The sequence below is a fragment of the Ctenocephalides felis genome, unplaced genomic scaffold, assembly GCF_003426905.1.
Source record: "Ctenocephalides felis isolate EL2017-DRISC unplaced genomic scaffold, ASM342690v1 CF-g0.4_SCAFFOLD_00845, whole genome shotgun sequence".
Lineage (NCBI taxonomy): Eukaryota > Metazoa > Arthropoda > Insecta > Siphonaptera > Pulicidae > Ctenocephalides > Ctenocephalides felis.
Window position 1 is genome coordinate 13,915,004 of NW_020536999.1, and position 18,964 is coordinate 13,933,967.

General features: G+C 28.9%; 2 protein-coding genes across 2 annotated transcripts; both read right to left on the bottom strand.

Moving 5' to 3' along the window:
- Positions 1 to 1,161: 1,161 nt before the first annotated feature.
- LOC113363269 (cytochrome P450 6k1-like) lies at positions 1,162 to 5,490 on the bottom strand. The gene is made up of 11 exons (XM_026605759.1): positions 5,369 to 5,490; positions 5,031 to 5,212; positions 4,729 to 4,963; positions 3,485 to 3,586; positions 3,184 to 3,377; positions 2,895 to 3,031; positions 2,739 to 2,833; positions 2,543 to 2,669; positions 2,068 to 2,215; positions 1,890 to 2,000; positions 1,162 to 1,392 (listed from the first exon to the last, which is right to left on the bottom strand). The coding sequence occupies exons 2-11, from the start codon at positions 5,210 to 5,212 to the stop codon at positions 1,218 to 1,220; spliced, it is 1,506 nt and encodes a 501-aa protein (XP_026461544.1). The 5' UTR covers positions 5,369 to 5,490; the 3' UTR covers positions 1,162 to 1,217.
- Positions 5,491 to 9,716: 4,226 nt separating this feature from the next.
- LOC113363270 (protein THEM6) lies at positions 9,717 to 17,148 on the bottom strand. The gene is made up of 7 exons (XM_026605760.1): positions 17,021 to 17,148; positions 15,199 to 15,427; positions 12,831 to 12,895; positions 12,022 to 12,171; positions 11,629 to 11,802; positions 10,521 to 10,544; positions 9,717 to 10,443 (listed from the first exon to the last, which is right to left on the bottom strand). The coding sequence occupies exons 2-7, from the start codon at positions 15,353 to 15,355 to the stop codon at positions 10,384 to 10,386; spliced, it is 630 nt and encodes a 209-aa protein (XP_026461545.1). The 5' UTR covers positions 15,356 to 15,427; positions 17,021 to 17,148; the 3' UTR covers positions 9,717 to 10,383.
- Between the last annotated feature and the right edge of the window lie 1,816 nt (positions 17,149 to 18,964).

Consider the following 18,964-nt stretch of genomic DNA (forward strand, 5'->3'; position numbering starts at 1 on the left):
AATTTGATAATCATGTGACTAATAACATAATTTTATTATATATCATTTATATTATCATTTTATTATATTTAAAGTTTTGATTGTTTAATTGAAAAATGTCTTTAAATTTGCCGGTAGTGTTACCTCCTGGTTTGAATTTGTTAACGTACTGAATGATGACACGCATACAGTGTCGAAACGTACATGATAAATTGTTACATTATTTATTGCTTTTTATTTGATAATTTGGGTGCAAAAAATCTAAAATTTACATCTTATATATAAATTTCTTTTGTACGGATGTATAATTTGATACTTCTTCTAAACGGTTATTCGGATTTTGATAAATCTTTCTACAGTTTGTTAAAGGAAATTTTTAAGATTTAATAAATGATAAAACTCTAGTAATATTGTAGAAATAAATGGCAAAAATTACAAACATTTACTTATCATTGTTTGACATTGAAAACATTTGAACTGACATCTGCTAGAAATGCCAATTCACTTGAAATTTGAATTTAGCTGAAATTATGAGCCTAGATAATATTAGATTATAATATATGTACAAGAAAGATGTGATGTCTACATTATTATTGCCGAAAAGCAGATGAGATGTGCCGGAAATTAAAATAATATAAGATATAGACAACAGTTTATGTTTGGTAGATCAATTCATCAATATTTATCTCAGCAACTAATCGTATCCCAATACAACTCCATCTCCAACAGATGTCACCTCCAATTTCTATCTCACCTTCCAAATTTCATTTCCTTTAACCTGTTCGATTGAGTAATCCGAATTTCATTATCATTCGACAGCCCGGAGCGAAAACACCTTAATACGGTTTTAATAATTACTTAAATTTTACGATTCAAGTTTTCGGAGTTGTCGTCTCGTCGTTATATAATATTCGGTGCAATCTTGAATATTTCCATCACCCACTGACCGAAATAAATGTTTGCCGAACGAAAGTGATTTGTTTACAATTTTTAAAAGGTGATTTTAAAAGTAAGTCTGTTACTGACATGGATCGAGGAATTTAATTTGCACAATATGAGACACGATTTCCTGATTTGGTAAATGGTAAATGGGTGAATGATATTGGGTTAGTATTTTATATGTGGCGATTGTAAAGCAACTTGAATGATTTTTATAGACTTTATTCGTATGGAATATGCTGTGTATAAATAAATACAAAATAAATTAATTTTCAAGCCTTAAATCCACTAGTCATCTTTTATCTCGGTGTATAAGTTATCCATGCACCACCAACCAGTCTCGGCATGAAGCTTCTAGGGTCCAATTTAGGGTCTGCATCTTTTCCTTCAGAAATTTTCAATTTGAAAAATCTCACGACTGCCATTACACTCGTCTTGATTTGCAAGAAGGCAAATCTTTGACCTAGGCAAAGCCTGAAAAAATAATAAACAAAATATAATAGAATGAGGGCCATTGATGATTTGCAAAGCTTGGATTGAGTTTTTTAACACTTTTAAAATCACAGAAGAAAATTTTGATGGAAACTACTTTTTTCAGATGTTTTCTTTGATGACTACTTAATTCCATAATGATAAAAAGTTTTTTGATCTAAAGCAGGTGGTAAACTTTAATGAAAACTGCTCTTATTTAGAAGTTTTCCATGAGTTTGCCCATTCTTTGATGATAATACAAGCTTTGACCTAAAGCAGGTTGTAAATTTAAATGGAAACTACTTCTTGTGATCTATGATGACAATTTTTATCCAATTTTTCTCCAATTCTCTCAATTCGTCATTATGAGCCCAATACATTTTCCTTTCTTCTGAATTTTATGATCAACAAATAATCTTTAGTTTTAATCTGTGACCACTATTTTTAACCTGCACATATTTTGCATATAATTTATATACCAAAATCAATTACTTATTTACCTTGGTCCTGCCCCCCATGGGAAAAAAGCATCTTTCGTAAAAGTCTCTGTAGAACCTTCAAAAAATCTTGATGGATCAAATTTATCTGGATTGGAGAAGTACTGCGGATCTCTAAGAAACACCCATAAATTGATTATAATAATTGATACATATGATGATTTGTTTTAATTATTTATACTTGTGGAATGATCCAATAGCTACATGTACAGAGTCTCCTCTTTTTATTCCGATTGCCCTTTTGGGGCCTCCTTCAAATGGAGGCAATTCGTAGTCTTTGGTGCAGGTTCTTGGAAAGGCTGCTACTATTGGCCATTTGCGTAATGTTTCTAAAATAATAATAGTAGTAACAGAAATAATAATATTATTGGTAATGGAACGCCTTGTTTGTTGAGATATCGTGCAACTTTTTTCTGATGTTTTTACATATCTAGTTCTTCTGACTATAAAATTTTATTGACTTTTGGTGAACGCTAGACGAACTGTTCTGGAGTTGCGACAAAAACAAAAGTTTGGAACCAAAATTTAGATCCAATCTATTATTTTACCCAAGTTTCTAAGTACCAGTTATTTGTTTTAATACACAATACCACACACCACCAGTTACTAGATATCCTTTATCTATCTAATTATTTAGAATATTATTTTTTTATTACCATTAATAACAGCATCCAAATATGTCATCTCAATCATTGCATCATAAGTGACTTTGTTTTCGTGACCTTTCAGCACTTCTTCAATTTCCTTCACCATTCTCTCTTGGACATCTGGATTCTTGGCAATCTAAATATAAAAATTGAGTAATTATCATTTTTAACAATTGACCAGTATCTTCAATACTAATTTTTTTACCTCGTATAAAGCTAAACATATAACTGATCCTGAAGTTTCAAATCCATCCAGAAGAAAGCTGGTACATTGTGCTGCTATATCTTCCATGGTAAATTCTAAAATTTTGAGACACATGAAAATTTCTGTAATTTTTTTAAATAGTATATTTTAATTTACTCTGTCCATCTGTCTGATCGTGCAATTGCATAAGATTTTGCAGAAAATCATCTCTTTTGATTTTGTTATCCTTTCGATATTGGACTGTGTCCTGGACCATTTTTATTATCCAATCTGTTACTAATTCAGGAACAAATCTGAAAGAATAGACAATAATTTGAATGAAAAATGAGGAATGTTACTGAACATTATGAATGACAGGTTGTGAAAATTTTACTGTGGTAATTGAAACAAGAAATATTTCAAAGCTGTTACACAGGGTCAGGATTAGATGGCTTTTCCTGCTTACCTTATGTTTATAAATTTAGATAAAATTGGAACTGCTGTAACTAATGTTATATTGATAGATGTCCAAGTTGTGGGTTCGAAGATTTTTTTGCCCATTTCCCTGAAAATTGAATCTTCCCTAAAATTGTTCAAACAATTTGCCTCCAATCCAAAAGCACATGATGCTATGACTTCGGTTGTGTATTTGTTACTTAACTAAAAACAGAAAAAAAATATTTTGCATCTTTGGCACTTTTGAACAGCTGATCTATACTTTGGTCTATAATTTAACGTAAAAAGCAAAATGAAAAATCAATTATTACCTCTCTTGTTTCCAATCCAGTAGTTGATGATCCTTCTGCATTTCTGATATGTTTGACCAGATCTTCACATGTTTTATACAGCAATGGAAAAACCAATCGAATCTGAAAAGAAATTTGTGGTGAATGGAATCGTGCCTTAAGGCAAATTGCTGGAACTTTCCGTACCGTAATGAAATATTTGAGGAATATTAAATGTTTTCAAATATATTATTACAAATGCTGTAGCTATCATTATTTTTGCTATCTTATTATATCTGAGCAAATCAAATGTAAATCATAAATCAATTTATCTCCAGAACATTAACAATCGTCATTTAATTTCGAATTCAATTTAAAAAAAAATAGTTGCCTAATAATTAATTTCCACAAAATTGAAAAAGTGCTCCCGTGTAGTCACAGTCTAATTTGCATTTGCAAATAATTCTGTGCGGCATTTTCACTTATACTGTGCTTAGCTTGGCGGCATTTTCACATTTTTCAATGAAAAATCATTTCAGTGAAAACTCACAAAATTGGAAAAGTTCTCCAGTACGTAAACAGTCTAAACGCACTTGGGTAAACATTTGTACCAGATTGGCGCTTAGACTGTGTGCTTACTGGGTAATTTTTTGAATTTTTAATCCAAAATTACAAAAATATTTTTTGGAAAATAAGAAAAAATGTAATAATTTTTTATCTTCAAAAGCAATTGTTTTGTCAATACAAGCAGAAAGTTTTTTAGATCATTCAAATCCGATACTCCGTTCTCTCAAAAACTCGATTTGTATTTTCCGCACTCTTTGCTCCGTATCTCCGTAACAGCTAGACCTGCCTTTGCCAAAAACTAATCAGCACATCTCCCTATCAATAGGGATCAAATGTTTTTTAAATCATTCAAATCGGTTGATCCGTGCGCCCGGAAACGTGGACGAAAAAATGCGGACATACAAAACACACACATACATCCATTTTTTCTGAGGTATGCCAAAATGTTCAGAAACCTTCAAAACGTCGAGAAATGCGAGAAAAATTATTTCCGATTTTCGGCCCATTACTATGACTACCCTACGAGAAGTTAATAAATACCAGTAGTACAACCTTAAGCTAGTTCCAATAAAAATTCTAACGTTTTGCTAGTTTTGGTCAAAAATGCCTTATGGATCAAGATTTTTGAAAAAATGTGGTTAAGATATGAAAATAATCTCAAGAACAAAGAGGTTTTGAAACCAAAGTTCTCATATTTTGAGGTTATTTCATTCACCAACCTTTCCGGAAGACAGCATGGGCGCAACCTTCTCTCTATACTCTCTCCATTTTTCTCCTTTCATCATAAAAATATTCTTCTTCAGAAGAATATCATCATCAGTACAATGCAAATCAGTATCCTTAAAATAGTTAAAATCCTTCACCAGAATCTGCCTCGCCAGTTGCAGATCTCTGATGACGAAAACTGGTGTGCAGAACCGGTAGAAACCAAAATAGGGAAAATCAGGAAACTTCCTAGAAAAATCAGTAAATAAAATAAATTTTGAATCTATTTATTATTTGAGTGTGTCCTTTATCTTACTGATAAATTTCGTGCATAACGTCAATGATGTGTCTCTTCTGCAAAATGCAATCTAGCATGTTGCCCACCAAGGGCAATCCCTTTTCGTGGGGAACACGTCTCCAACGAAATTGTCCAAATGTGTATTTGTAGTGGACGTAGACCAGAGTCATCAGGATCATTACTAGCGAAAGTATGATCATCTGAAATTAAAAAAAAAATAAAATTTAAAAATAAATTTAAAACTGGATCAGAAATTTAGGATTAGAAAACAACTTCTAAATGTGTTTTGTAAGTTACTATACAATTTAGTTATCGATTACATTTATTATTATAAATAGTGGATAGCGCGCACTTACCTTGAATTGTTATATTTATATTATTAATACACTTTTTTTTATTAATTTCTAATAGGTATTTTTATAAAAATATCGAGAAAGTGTTTCTAGCATTTTCATATACGTACTACTGTGAAATCAAAGGACGAACTATTTACAGAATTGAAATCGGTACCACTTATTATTTTAAATTGGAGTTAATCAAATCATTTAAATGCAGAGTCGAACTGGAAAAGAAATAATAAAATTTAAATACATTATGCATTATGAATCTAATTTTTAATGAAATTATATTTTTTTACATAAATAATTTAGAAATTTACAGTAATTTATTCAAGTAATTAAAAAATTGATAATTAATTTTTTCAATGTCATTTTTTGTTTGTTTTTTATTAATCTTTCGTAGGGTAAGTTATAGTAATGGGCCAAAAATCGAAAATGAAATTTTTTACATATCTTCACGTTTTAGAAGTTTCTGAACATTTTGGCATTCCTTAGAAAAAATGGATGTGTGTGTGTGTAAGAGTGTATGTATGTGTGTGTGCGGATGCAAATTTTCGTCGACGATTTCGGGAACACTGTTCAATCGATTTCAATGATTCAAACAACATTTGATTCCTATTGATAAGGAGACGAGCTGATTAGTTTTTGACGAAAACAGGTCTAATCGTTTGGGAGATACGGGGCAAAAAGTGCCAAAAACGGTAACTCAGTTTTCAAGAGAACGCAGCTTCCAATTTTAATAATTCAAAAAACATTTTACTTGTATTGACAAGATGAAAAACTGGAAAGGCAGGTCTAGCGGTTTCGGAGATCTAGTAAAAAAAATTTTAAAAAATTATTAAGATTTTAATAATACGTATACATTTTGTTTACATTTCTATGGGTTCCGTAACATCGTTTGTCCGTACTATGGCGACGCGGCGCTTACGCGCTTCGATATTTGAAAATCTTGCGATGCTTTGAAAAAAAATTTGAAAATTTCCAAAATATTTTAAAATAAAAAAAACATTTATTTCAAAAAAGTCGATTTTTGTCAAAAATTTAAAATTTCTCAAAAATCTAATATTTTCAAAGTTTAAAAAAAAAATATTTTTTTGGCACGGGAAGCTCCAGCAATTTGTCTTAAGGCACGATGCCATATACCACTAGTTTCTATTAATAATTTGTCAAAAAACCTTATATCCATAACATTTCTATTCTACCCGAGAATTTTATTCAAAATCTGTAAAATCCAAAAATAAAACCCAAACTTTTCAAATTATACATCTATATATTTTGCAAATACATTTTCAACATATTACATTATATATAATTTATCGATATATAATTAGTCATTTAATATATATTTATCTTAACTTACATTTGCAATAATAAATATATTTCAATATTAATAATAAATTCATCAATTTCATTACAACTATATATTTCACAAGCATTTTTGTGCAGAAGTATACTCTCTAAAAATGGATCAGTAAATTATTGATATAAATTTTTTAAATACACAGCCCTGGATTTAAGTACAAAATAATAAAAATACATAAACTAATAAATAATGGAAATAATAATATTTGTTGATAAAGTTTTTTAGTGATGGATTTTCAATTTTATAAGTGGTTATAGAACTTTCATCTAAGTTTACCCATATTTTGCCCATATGTCATATTGTAGTTATGATTAGAATTTTTGAAAAATTGTTGGTCAAGATTTTATCTATAATTTGTTTTGGATCGGATTTTTGGATTTATGAAAGAGAGGAGAAGAAACTTAGCAATCTGAAATAGAAACTTGTAGAAAAACTGTCTATTATTTTGGATCTTGAACAAATGATTAAATCTAAAGTAGGTGTGCCATGTCGCAAAATAAGACATTTCCCAAAATACTATTCTTGTGGCTGAACTTTATAAAATCTTTCCTACTAGGAAATAAAATATTATGGTGCAAATGATGAAAAAAAATGTGTCAATCAATTTGTTGTTGTTGGTGTCTATATTAAAAAATTGTTTTATTCCATAAGCACTAATTTATTCTAGAACGAGTTATGTCGTTAATTATCAAAATCGCTAAAAACGAAAGTGGATATATAATCTGTAATGATTCAATACCTAGAATGGATTCTTATGTGATCTATTTAATATTTCTTATTTTCCACGATTTTTTTTGTTGGAACATAAGGACTACAAAAAGTTCATTTGTCAAAAAATCCATCTTGAAGGATTCTCTCATAATAATAAATGGAATACCTTAAAAAAATTTCTTCTGTTTATATATAGATCATAGATAAGATTGCAAACACGTCCAATTTTCCATTACATAAATTTTAATTATTTTTCCTCTCGATAGAGGCGCCACTAACTTTAGCACGTAAATTTACTCCTGGGTTTAATTCTAGATAAAATTTATATGAATATATAATATAGAAAAAGTAAACCTCATTAATTTGAATAAATGAAATGATACGCGTATAAAATATATTTTCAACTACATCACAAATATGTTTTCACAAAAATAATTAATAAAAAAATATATTACACGTTATTATAATAAGAAAATCAGTTGCTTAAAATTTCGGGACAGTAGACCCTCTGTTAAGTGGGGAAAACATTAAAACAGGGTAAAGCACTTTTGTACTCTGTTCTCATTTTAAGAGTACGCCTGGACCGATTTTACCAGTTCAAAACACAATTATAATTATATTAACATCATCCTGATTTTTTTGTAATTTACCAGTTCAATTTTAGAGAGCAAAGAGTTACATACATTTATTATGAAGAGATCAACAATATTTTAATAAGGCAATTTATAATATATTAAAAATTAATGTATGATAATATTTTTGCATATATATATACATATATATATATATATATATATATATTTCTATTTCATTTATTTTTATTTATTTTATTCCCAACAAAAATGTTTAAATTTCTTTAATTTATAACAAAACTAATATTTATCATCAGCCTCCGAATTTTTTTCCTATTTAATTTTATCAAATACTGATGATTGTGATAAAGAAATACGAAACGTATGCTATGAACTTTATACAATAATTCTAAAAATATTGGCAAATATAAACAAAAGTTCAAAATTTTCTAAAGTCTCCAATAATATACTTCAATATTTTAATTTTAAACACACTTAAAAATCTATCATGATTTTTTTTACAATTCAATCTAAATCAGATATACTGATGATTGTGACAAAGAAATACGAAACGTTTGCAGTAATTCTTTTGCAGTGATTAGAATGGTAAAAATATAATTTTTTATGTTATTCCCCAAAAATAAGATTTTTTCTATGATCAAATTATTTCTTATAATAATTTCCAAAAATATTTTTTATAATAACAAAATTGATAAATTAAAGAATTTTCAAGTTTGGTCTGATATAAAAATTTTGATATCACTCTGATATTATTTAAAAAAATAATCACAATTATTATATAAATATATTAAGTATATATATTCAAAAAAATTTCAACCAAATGGTCGTATTATTTTTGTACGTTTCGACACCTGCATGGTTGTCATCATTCAGCAAGTTCTATAAAATGTATATAAATTTAAAAACACAATTTTAGTAATTTATATATTTTCACAAATTATTTAAAAAAAATTGTTTGTGATCTGTTAAGTTGTACAATTTTTTTAACTTGTTGAATGATGACACATTTGCAGTATCGAAACGTACAAAACAAATAATTGAAGTTTTATCGTTTGGTTGAGAAAATCCTGAAAATATATTCAACGTCGAACAAAAATCTGACTTATGCATATATAATTTTGTTATGTAATTAATATATTTTCTATATTATATATCAAATTCAAAAATACTTCTAGTTATACCCTTTTGGCAAAAAATACTATTAGCTTTGCTAATATGAATATTTCATAATATCTATAAATATTATAAATAATTTCGATTTGTAAATTTTTCTCATTTTTTCTAAAATAGCCAACTTAACTAACGCTATTTTGCAAATAGCTGAATTAATTAAAAGCCCTGTGATAATTTAAATTTTATAAAGTCCTTTTATAAAATTTTATTTTCAATTTTTAAAATCCTAGAACCTATCTAACAATAAGTAGCAGTTTATGATATAGTGTGAGAGCCAGACGAAAATTTGTAAGAGTCGATTTTGGTAAAACACAAAATTGATAGAATTTTAATGACGAATAATTTTCCATCCAGCGTGATGGTGAATACGTATACTTTGATCTAAATGATATATTGTAACTTTGATCTAAATGTATTCTAAGAAAATCCAACAGAAATTACCTGGATATAAAATAGACTGAAAAGGAATGATTTAAAGTGATACCAAGAGTAGAAGAAGAAATGGCTTTGCAGGATATGATTGTGTGATTAAAAAATTTGGATTGAATCCATATTTGGAGAAAAATGTTTTCTGTGACGTCATCAAAAGAGAAAAGAAAGGACTAGAAATTCTTGAACTTAAATGTGAGATGGCAGCAAATTGAAGAAGTACTGCAAAATGTTTCCAACTTTAATGTCTAATGAAAACTTGAAAGGCTGCTGTCCGAAGGAAACTGGAGAAAGACTCTACTGTCTAAAGAAAACTGGGAAGAAACTCTACTGTCTAAAAAAATACTGGAAAAAAACTTTTTTGTCTAAAGTGAAAACTGTAAAGAAACTGTCCTGTTTAAAGGCCAATTAAATTGGTGAAAAAAGATGAAGGTCTAAATGGACAAGAAAAAATTTTGATAATGAATTTTGAAGTGATCTATAAACAAGAAAGGAAACAGATATACCCTAATTGTCATCTCATACCACAAACCTGCCTCAAATAAATGATACAAATTCCATACACTTTTCCACACTGGACTTAATCAATAAACTAAATCGTAGACCAGAGTCTTAAACTAAAAATAAAATTATTATACTTAATTCTTTTCCTCGAAGATCTTCCATACTTCATCCCTTTACTTTCGGTGGTTGACCAGTGGCGTGCTCGGACCAACAGCAGCTCCATCTGCTTCAACAGCCTCCGATCCTGGAGGAGCGTACTGTCAGCAACCACTTCGTAAGATGGCGCTGGAAATCTCGTTCGATTCTATCCATTTTGCAACCTGAGAAAAAAAAAGTATAAAAAAAATGAAACAAAACTAGATCCAGAGAGAAAGAGATTCTAAGAAAGGATCTTTACCTCCAATGGCATCGCCGGCTTATATTTTTCATTGATGATGATTGATCCGTTGCTTTGGGCCAAACTTTTGTTATCTAAAGAAACTAGGCCAGCTTCCAAATCAGTGCTGCTCAAGTTGACGCTTTTTTCGACAGTGATACTGCCCTGCTTGGTAGTTCTTAAAAAAAAACAAAATTTTCATCAATCTTATACGTAATAGTTAAATATTTCTATACTTATTCAAAGAGTCATTTAATCATAAGAATTAAAATTTAAGTTTTTTTTTTAAATTCTGGCAATTGCCTATATATTCTATATATATAAAAATAAGTCAAGTTTTCCTTCCTGACGAAATAACTCCAGAACGCACGAACCGATTTCGACAATTTTGCATTCGTTGGAAAGGTCTCGGGCTCCGCAAGGTTTATAGTTAAGAAAATTAGTGGTGCATGGCATCGTGCTCTAATGGAAATTGCTGGAACTTCACGCACCGTAATTAAAAATTCGAGTAATTACATTAGTGAGAATTATCAGAATTATGCTTGGTTAAGTCAACGAGCAATTCTTGCCGCAAAGAATAATGATGTACACGCACTGAATTTCACCATTCAATCAAAAATTGCTGGCGATTTGGTGACATACCAATGATTCCGACTGGTCTTCCGTTTGACTTCAAACGATTGCAATTTCCAGTTCGCCTTGCGTTCGCAATAACAAGTCGCAAGGCCAATCGCTTAGTGTTTGCGGGATAAATTTTAAATAGATTATTTAGAAAATCATTGTTTTTCACATGGGCAGTTATACGTTGCCTGTTCACGAGTTGGAAAACCATCTGCTTTCTATGTGTTAACGTCAGACCAAAAAACAAAAAATGTGGTTTACCAAAGAGCACTTCAATAAAACGGATAATTTGCGGATTCACTTTCATTTACTTAGAGAAGTTCAACTAAGAACACTTCATTTTTGTAATCGAAATAAATTCATTACTGTTGTATAATAAAATCACATTTTTCCTTTTCAAATATAAAACAAACAAAAAATTTCTTCATCTTTCTCACGAAACCATCAGGTGGCGAAACGGAATTCGTCGTGTTTGCTATAGTTAGTATATAAATATTTCTTACTCATTATTGGGTATTTTTGGAGCCGGTGCCAAAGGATTCTCCAAAAGTCGTCCTATGGCATCACGAGCATCACAAGATATCAGCCTTTGTCTGCAAATGGCAATTGCCAAAATAAACTGATCAGAACAACTGATGAAACGGTGTTCCATGAAAATGCTTTTGTCGTCCCAGTAGACAATCTGGAAAAAAATAGATCAAATAGATACCTTTTTAATAATCTAAATAGAAATTGATTTATTAGTTGATAGAGCAACTTCTGATTGAATTGTTACATAAAAGATAGACTGATAGAGAAACTGATGATTACTGGATCTAAATAACCTGATATACAAAAGGCATTTTTAGGGAGTAATTTTTAGATCTGTGTTAGTTGATTTATATTTTTTTTTATTATTTGCCTTAGATGTAATCCTGTATTTAGAGAAAGGCCTGATGAATCTCCTATAACGTATAGTACTTGCTCCTTGGACCACAGCTCCTCCATTCTGGATTATGGAACGATATAATCCAGTTCTTTCGTAAAAGTCCACTCTTGCAAAATCAATTTCCTGGAAGTAATAGATAATGGATAGATTAAATAGATAATTATAAAGTAGAATTATTATTTCGAATTAGATTGAATCGGATTTTGGATCTCTATCTACTTGGGATTTGAGGGAATATATTTGATTTAATAGTCAATGTCTATTTTGGAACCAAAGGGTGGAAATGGAAACATTTGGAAAATTTTAAGTCAAAATATTAATATCACCATGTCTAACATTTTAGAGAAATTAAAAGTCATATTGTTTTTCTTCTCAATTTTTCTAATTTCTTAGTGGTGAATCTTGTTCTGTTAATAATTTTATAAATTGTTAACATTCGTTTGTATCTCTATCTATTTAGAATGTGACAGGATCTATTTGATTTAATAGTCAATGTCCATTTTAGAACCAAAAATTTGAAACAGATTTAATAAAAAATAGTTAAAATTATAATAATAATTTGTGTATAAATATTGCATTATTTTATTAAATAATAAATTAGGGTTTGTACCATTTTCTAAGTTTGTTGACAAAAATATTGTTCTAGTACAGCCAAAAGCTTTGAATAAATATCCCAAAAATATTTCAATTATTATATGAGCTATATTTCAATTATTTAAAAATATAATAAAAATATTATTAATTATCTTATTAATATTTTTTAATATTTAAATAAAACTTACCCTGAGGTACCTTGCATTATTCATGTGGTACAAAAGAGTGTCTATGTCAGTGGTCAAACAAATACCTAGAAATGGAATTTTTTTTATTATTTTCATATTTTATCAAGATATTACTAATTGATATATTATTACTAATGGCAACTTGTATCATGCATTGATAAGGCATTTTGTAATCAATTCATTCTTTTTTTTATTTATAAAGATTTTTCATATGTATGAAAAATTCATATTGTTTATGCAAAATATAATATTTCTACACTTATAAAAAATTAACAAAAAAGTTAAAACAGTTGTCATCAGAATTCGATACTTAAACATTTGAAATGCGATTAATATTGAATAGTATTAAAAAAGAATAAAAATAAAATAAATAACAAGTTATTGACTATGAATAATAGAATAAATATGTCGAATACAAAATATAACAGATTTCACAAAGTCTTTCGTGTCTAAATTTTAATTGTTTTTAAATTCTTTTCGTTAATTCAAAAATGGTTTAAATTTAATTTTAAGTGTGTCATATTATGACTAATACCATAATGCAATCTATTCATCTAATATATTTTATATGAGTTGCAAAGAAAATATTTCAAAACTGTACATTCAATATATTTAACTTATATAGCTGCTAATGCTAATAACACATATTTATTTAATAATATCTTCTAATATTTATTAGCTTTAATTTCGGAAAATTGTCCAATGTTATATATATATATATATATATATATATATATATATATGATGAAAATAAGAATCCATAATAGTGTCGTATTATATATCAAAGTTGCAATGTACAATTAGTTTTTCTAAGGTTTCAATAAATTGCAATATAGCAACTACAAGAAATCTCACACATAATGAAAAAATATTAGAAATCTTACAAAATCTCCAATATAATATAATAGTATAATATGTCACAAACAACATGTTTAATTTGCTCAACATATTTCTTAAATTTTAAAAAATATTAGTTTTTAGTTCGCTATTTTAAATTTGCCAAGTTATTTGTCTCAAATTATTTTATTATTTTATTGATATACTTTGCATTATTTTATATTAAAATTTGTGTATGGTATTTTTAAATTGCAACTATTTCTATCTCAAATTTTGATATATTTTTCATTATTTTATATTAAATTTTGTGTATAGAATGATATTTTTCTTCATATTAATATCAAAAATAATTAAAATACTATGTACTAATAATTAAAAGAAAAACATACCTATTGATTATTCGTTTCGACATATGATGCGTGTCATCATTCAGTCAATCGAACTAGGACAGAAACAAATAAAAATCTTATTAAGTTCTAATTTAGTAGAAAATGGTTAATAATTAAAGTCCTGGTTCGATAGGCTGAATAATGACGCACATCAAAGGTCGAAACGTATAATCAATTTGGACTTTTTTATTTAAACGAATTAAATGAATAGCTTGCAAATGTATATTTATGTATCTTTAAGATGATCTTATTCATAATGTTGACGCAAGTCTGACTAATATTTCCATACTTTGTTTATGTAAGTCTCAGATTTTAGATGATAATACAAAATTGAAAAATCAATTGTGACGAAAGTGTGTCAATTCCTATATAGAATCGATCATTTCATCATTTTTCATTTAATCTGAGTAATTTTCTTTCTCGGTGTTTAATTACTTAGTTTTACCTTCGACAACATCATTATTTTACCAAAATTTTGAGGTCATGCCCCGCCTTATCGTTTATATATTTTTGGACCCTGTACATAAATTTTAACCTGTAGAATTAGCTTTATTTTTTTAAGTAATGTAAATGATAAATTTTAGAAAGAATCACTTTGAAATTATTTTTAAAAATACATAAGTATTTAAAAGCAAAAAAACAAAAAAATAAAAAAAGCGTAATGAGGAAAATAATATGTCTTTTATCACCAATATCTAGTTCTCTATTTTTAACTTCCCGATGAAGAAGTTTAAGTTTTAATCAAGGAATTTGATTCGCTAATTTTATGTTTTTTCGATAATGAGATCAAATTTGATGTGTGTGTGTGTGTGTGTGAACAGATTTTGTGCCGTAAATCGTCGTTTTTTCCAAAAACGGCTGGACCGATTTCAGAAAAGCCATTTGATGTATCTCAATGTGGACTATCGTTTATTAGTTTTATGAGACGATCTGCTGAGCCGTTTCTTTGTAATTTGGAAAAAAGTGTGAAACATTTCGTCCTCATTTAAGCTCGTACTACCGAATCGATTTTAAAAAATCAAGAACTGTTCGAAAGATATTAGTTGCGAATGATACTGATTAGTTTTAGGTAAAAGTCTACCGATCCGTTTTCTTGAAATGAACTTTTAAGAAACCAGTTTTCATAATTATTGTCCTCTTACCTGTGACTGTCGTCGTATCTAATATATGACACTTCTTCCTGCAGTATCTGGCGTAGACGACGCACAGGAACATCCTCAAGAAGTAGTGCAACTCCAGGAGGACATACATCAGCAGGATGCCCCCGAAGACGGACACCAGGACGATACACCAGTTCATGGTCAGACTTTTAAATTTATCTATTTACTTATTTATTAATTTATTGGGCTTGTTGGGAGACGGATTGACGTCCTGTAAAAGAAATAAGAATATAAAAAACCTTGTGTATGAATCTAAAAAAATACTATGGCTCAGAGACATGCTCTAAGTATGGTATGGCATTTCATAAAAGATTTTGAAGGAAGAAAGGATTCTTCTTATAATATTTATATAAATATCGGGGTGGTCCTAAATATGTATATTTTCGAATTTCTTTTTTCCCAAGGACTCAAAGGCTTCCAAATTGATAAAAAAAATTGTGGTGCATGGCATCGTGCTTTAAGGCAAATTGCTTAAAGTTCCCGTACCAGAATTAAATATTCGAGAAAAAAACAGTAATCTATAAATATTGATCAATGATTAATAACAATCGTTTTAAACATTTTCAAATAGATAATTATAATCACTATATATTTTGTCGTTCATAAAATATACAGTGAGGATCTTATCGCTCAAATCACTTAAGAAAGTTTACATTAGCAAGAGGTGCCGAATAAATTCATCTGAGGATATATTTCTTACGATTAGAATAACGCATTTGAAATATATACATTTTCAAACCGAATTGTAAATATAAAATTTATTCTTGAAGTATAAAACTTTGTATATTTTCGAAAATTTTTGAAAAAAATAATTCTGAGAATTTTTAAGTAAACTTTAAAAATTAACAATCTTGGTACTGAACCTAACAAAATTGTAACAAAATTAATACTCATTTTTTTAAATTTGATCAAATATCTAATAATTTGATGTGCATATGTCTAATTTTTGACCGCCAAATATTAACTTTTTTTTTTCATTTTTTATTCTGTATCTCCGAAACTGCCTTAGTCCTGCCTTACCAAAAATTTTATCAATTCTTCATTTTGTCAATACAAGTAACACGTTTTTTGAATCTTTCAAATCGGGTACCTCGTTCTCTCAAAAACTGAATTATCGTTTTAGGCACTTTTTGCCGCGAATCTTCGGAACGGCTAGATCTGCCTTTGCCAAAAACTAATCAGCACATCTCCCTATCAATAGGAATCGAATGTTTTTTGAATCATTTGAATCAATCAATTGTATCCAAACATACACACTCACACACATACATCCATTTTTTAATGGTATGCTAAAATGTTCAGAAGCCTTTAAAACGTAAATATATAAAAATAATTCATTTTCGATTTTTTGCGATTACTATAACTTATCCTACGGGAAGTTAATAATCTCTGAAAATTTTAGATCTTAATATTAACTTCAAGATAGTCCATACACCAACTAAAGTTTCTTGGTTTTTCCTCCAAAGTAAAAACTAATTTTATATAATATAGCAATTTTTTGTTGTAATTTTTTTATTGATGATTAAAATAAGCAAATACAATGTTATTGGCAAAATTTTGATTCACTTATCGTTAAGTTATAAAATCCTAAAAAACAAATAAAATTTTACGCATGTTATTTCTATAAGAAACTTTGGTTGGAGTGCGAACTATTTTAAAGTTAATATTAAGAGCTAAAACTTTCAGAGAATTTTTTAATCAATTTGGAAGCATATGAGCCCCTGGGATCAAGAAAATTCGAAAATATCCATATTGAGTACCACCCTAATAAATATATATATACATGTATAAATTTCCCTCTGACCTTGAATTTTCCGGAAGATTTTCCAATATGTCGGCTTCTACACCATAGCATCACACACAACACTTTACATTCGCTTTAAATACATACAATTTTCATACAGATCGATACAGAACCACTCACTCTAATTAAGCAATTAATTTAAATTTAATTACAAACATCTAATTTTGATTGATGGAATCATATTTCATCCGATTCGAACTTTTATTCCGATTCGATTGTGTCCGTTTGACAGATGACAGCTAACTGACTGACTGGGGCAGTCAGAATCAGCTGTGCCGGCGATTTTCGGTCATACATATATATTTCGTAAGGTTTCTGAAAGCATTGAAGGTCGTGGTAAAAGTATACTATAGAAGTAATACTCTTTCAACTTCAACTTCAATTTATCAATTACTTAGTAAGTTAAAGTCAACATATCTATGATGTGATAGCTGGTACATCCTCGCTATCCTCATATTGTTCAATAATTAACTTCCCGAAGGAGAAGTTTATATTTTCATAAAAAAATCCGATTTGGTACTTTTATGATTTCTAGACGTTTCAAGCCATTCTGAATCGAATGAGACCAAATTTGGAAAAAGTATGTGTGGGTTTTGGAGCGATTTCAAAAATTTAAAAGCCATTCGATGTATTTCGATGAGGACTACAGTTTATAAATTTTGCGCGAAGATCAGCCAAACCGTTTCTTTGTAAATAGGAAAAAAAGACAAAAAATTCGTCCACGTTTTAGCCCACAATTCTGACTCGATTTTGAAAATTCAAAAACCGTTCGAAAAATATTGGTTGGAAATTGTGCTGATTAGTTTTTGGTAAAGATCGGCCAGGCCCTTTTCTTGTAACAAAGTGTTAAATTTTTTTTCTGATTTCTTTGTTTTTTTTTACGGCAGATATAATAGTCTTATAGCTCATACCAAAATATTATTTTTACTACAAGTCGTTTAATTTAAAGAATTCTTCAAAGTTTGCAAAAAGTAGTATCTTTTTGGCATTTGTCAAAATTAGACATGTCAACGACGTTTGCTCAAAAACGCCTGAACCGATTTCAGAAATTTAAAATCTATATGATGTATTTCAGTGAGGGCTATCGTTTGTCAGTTTTGTGCGACGATCTGCCGAGCCGTTTCTCTGTAATTTGGAAAAAAAGTGTTAAACTTTTCGTCCACATTTAGGCTCATACTACCAAATAGATTTTAAAAAATCGAAAACTGTTCGAAAGACACTAGTAGGGAATAATACTGATTAGTTTTAGGTGAAAATCTACCGAGCCGTTTTCATATAATTAACTGTTGAAAAAAAAATTTAAGCCGATTTTTATGGAACTTTTTTTGACGATATACATCAAGGTCTTATAGAACTTACTGAAATATTATGGTCTTTACGACAAGAAGTTTAATTTTAAAAATTCAACATTGTTTGTGAAAATAGGTAGTTGGTATAACGATAGAGTATTGGTGTTAATTAACATACTAAACCATTAAAGTCCTACGGAAACTGGTTCAATTATAAAAATTATGGATTTGTGAAAATTTCCTTTTAGAAAATACTCTGAGTTAACGTCTTCGTTCGTTTTCAATGATGTGTAATAAATCCACTCGGAACACTTTTAATAACTCATAAATTAATTAATTTTTTTTATTGATTAAGTCGATTATTTACATATATCGGGAAGTTCATGTAATAGCCTCAAGGCAAAATACCAATATCAACTAGTTGATAAATATTTTTACTGATCGATTTAGTTTTTTCAGACCTTTTCTCGGCAACAACTGCTCTTCGGAGTTAGTAGTCTTATAGTGGGGAAAGCCCCGGACTACGCATGCGTCCGGCAATGGCGCTTTTCTCGGAAAATTCATCATCGATTCGATATTTGTTTCATTGAAAATGTCTTAATGTAAATAGGCAATATTGAGAATAAATTGGTGCGATGGGAGTAAATTTGAAGGG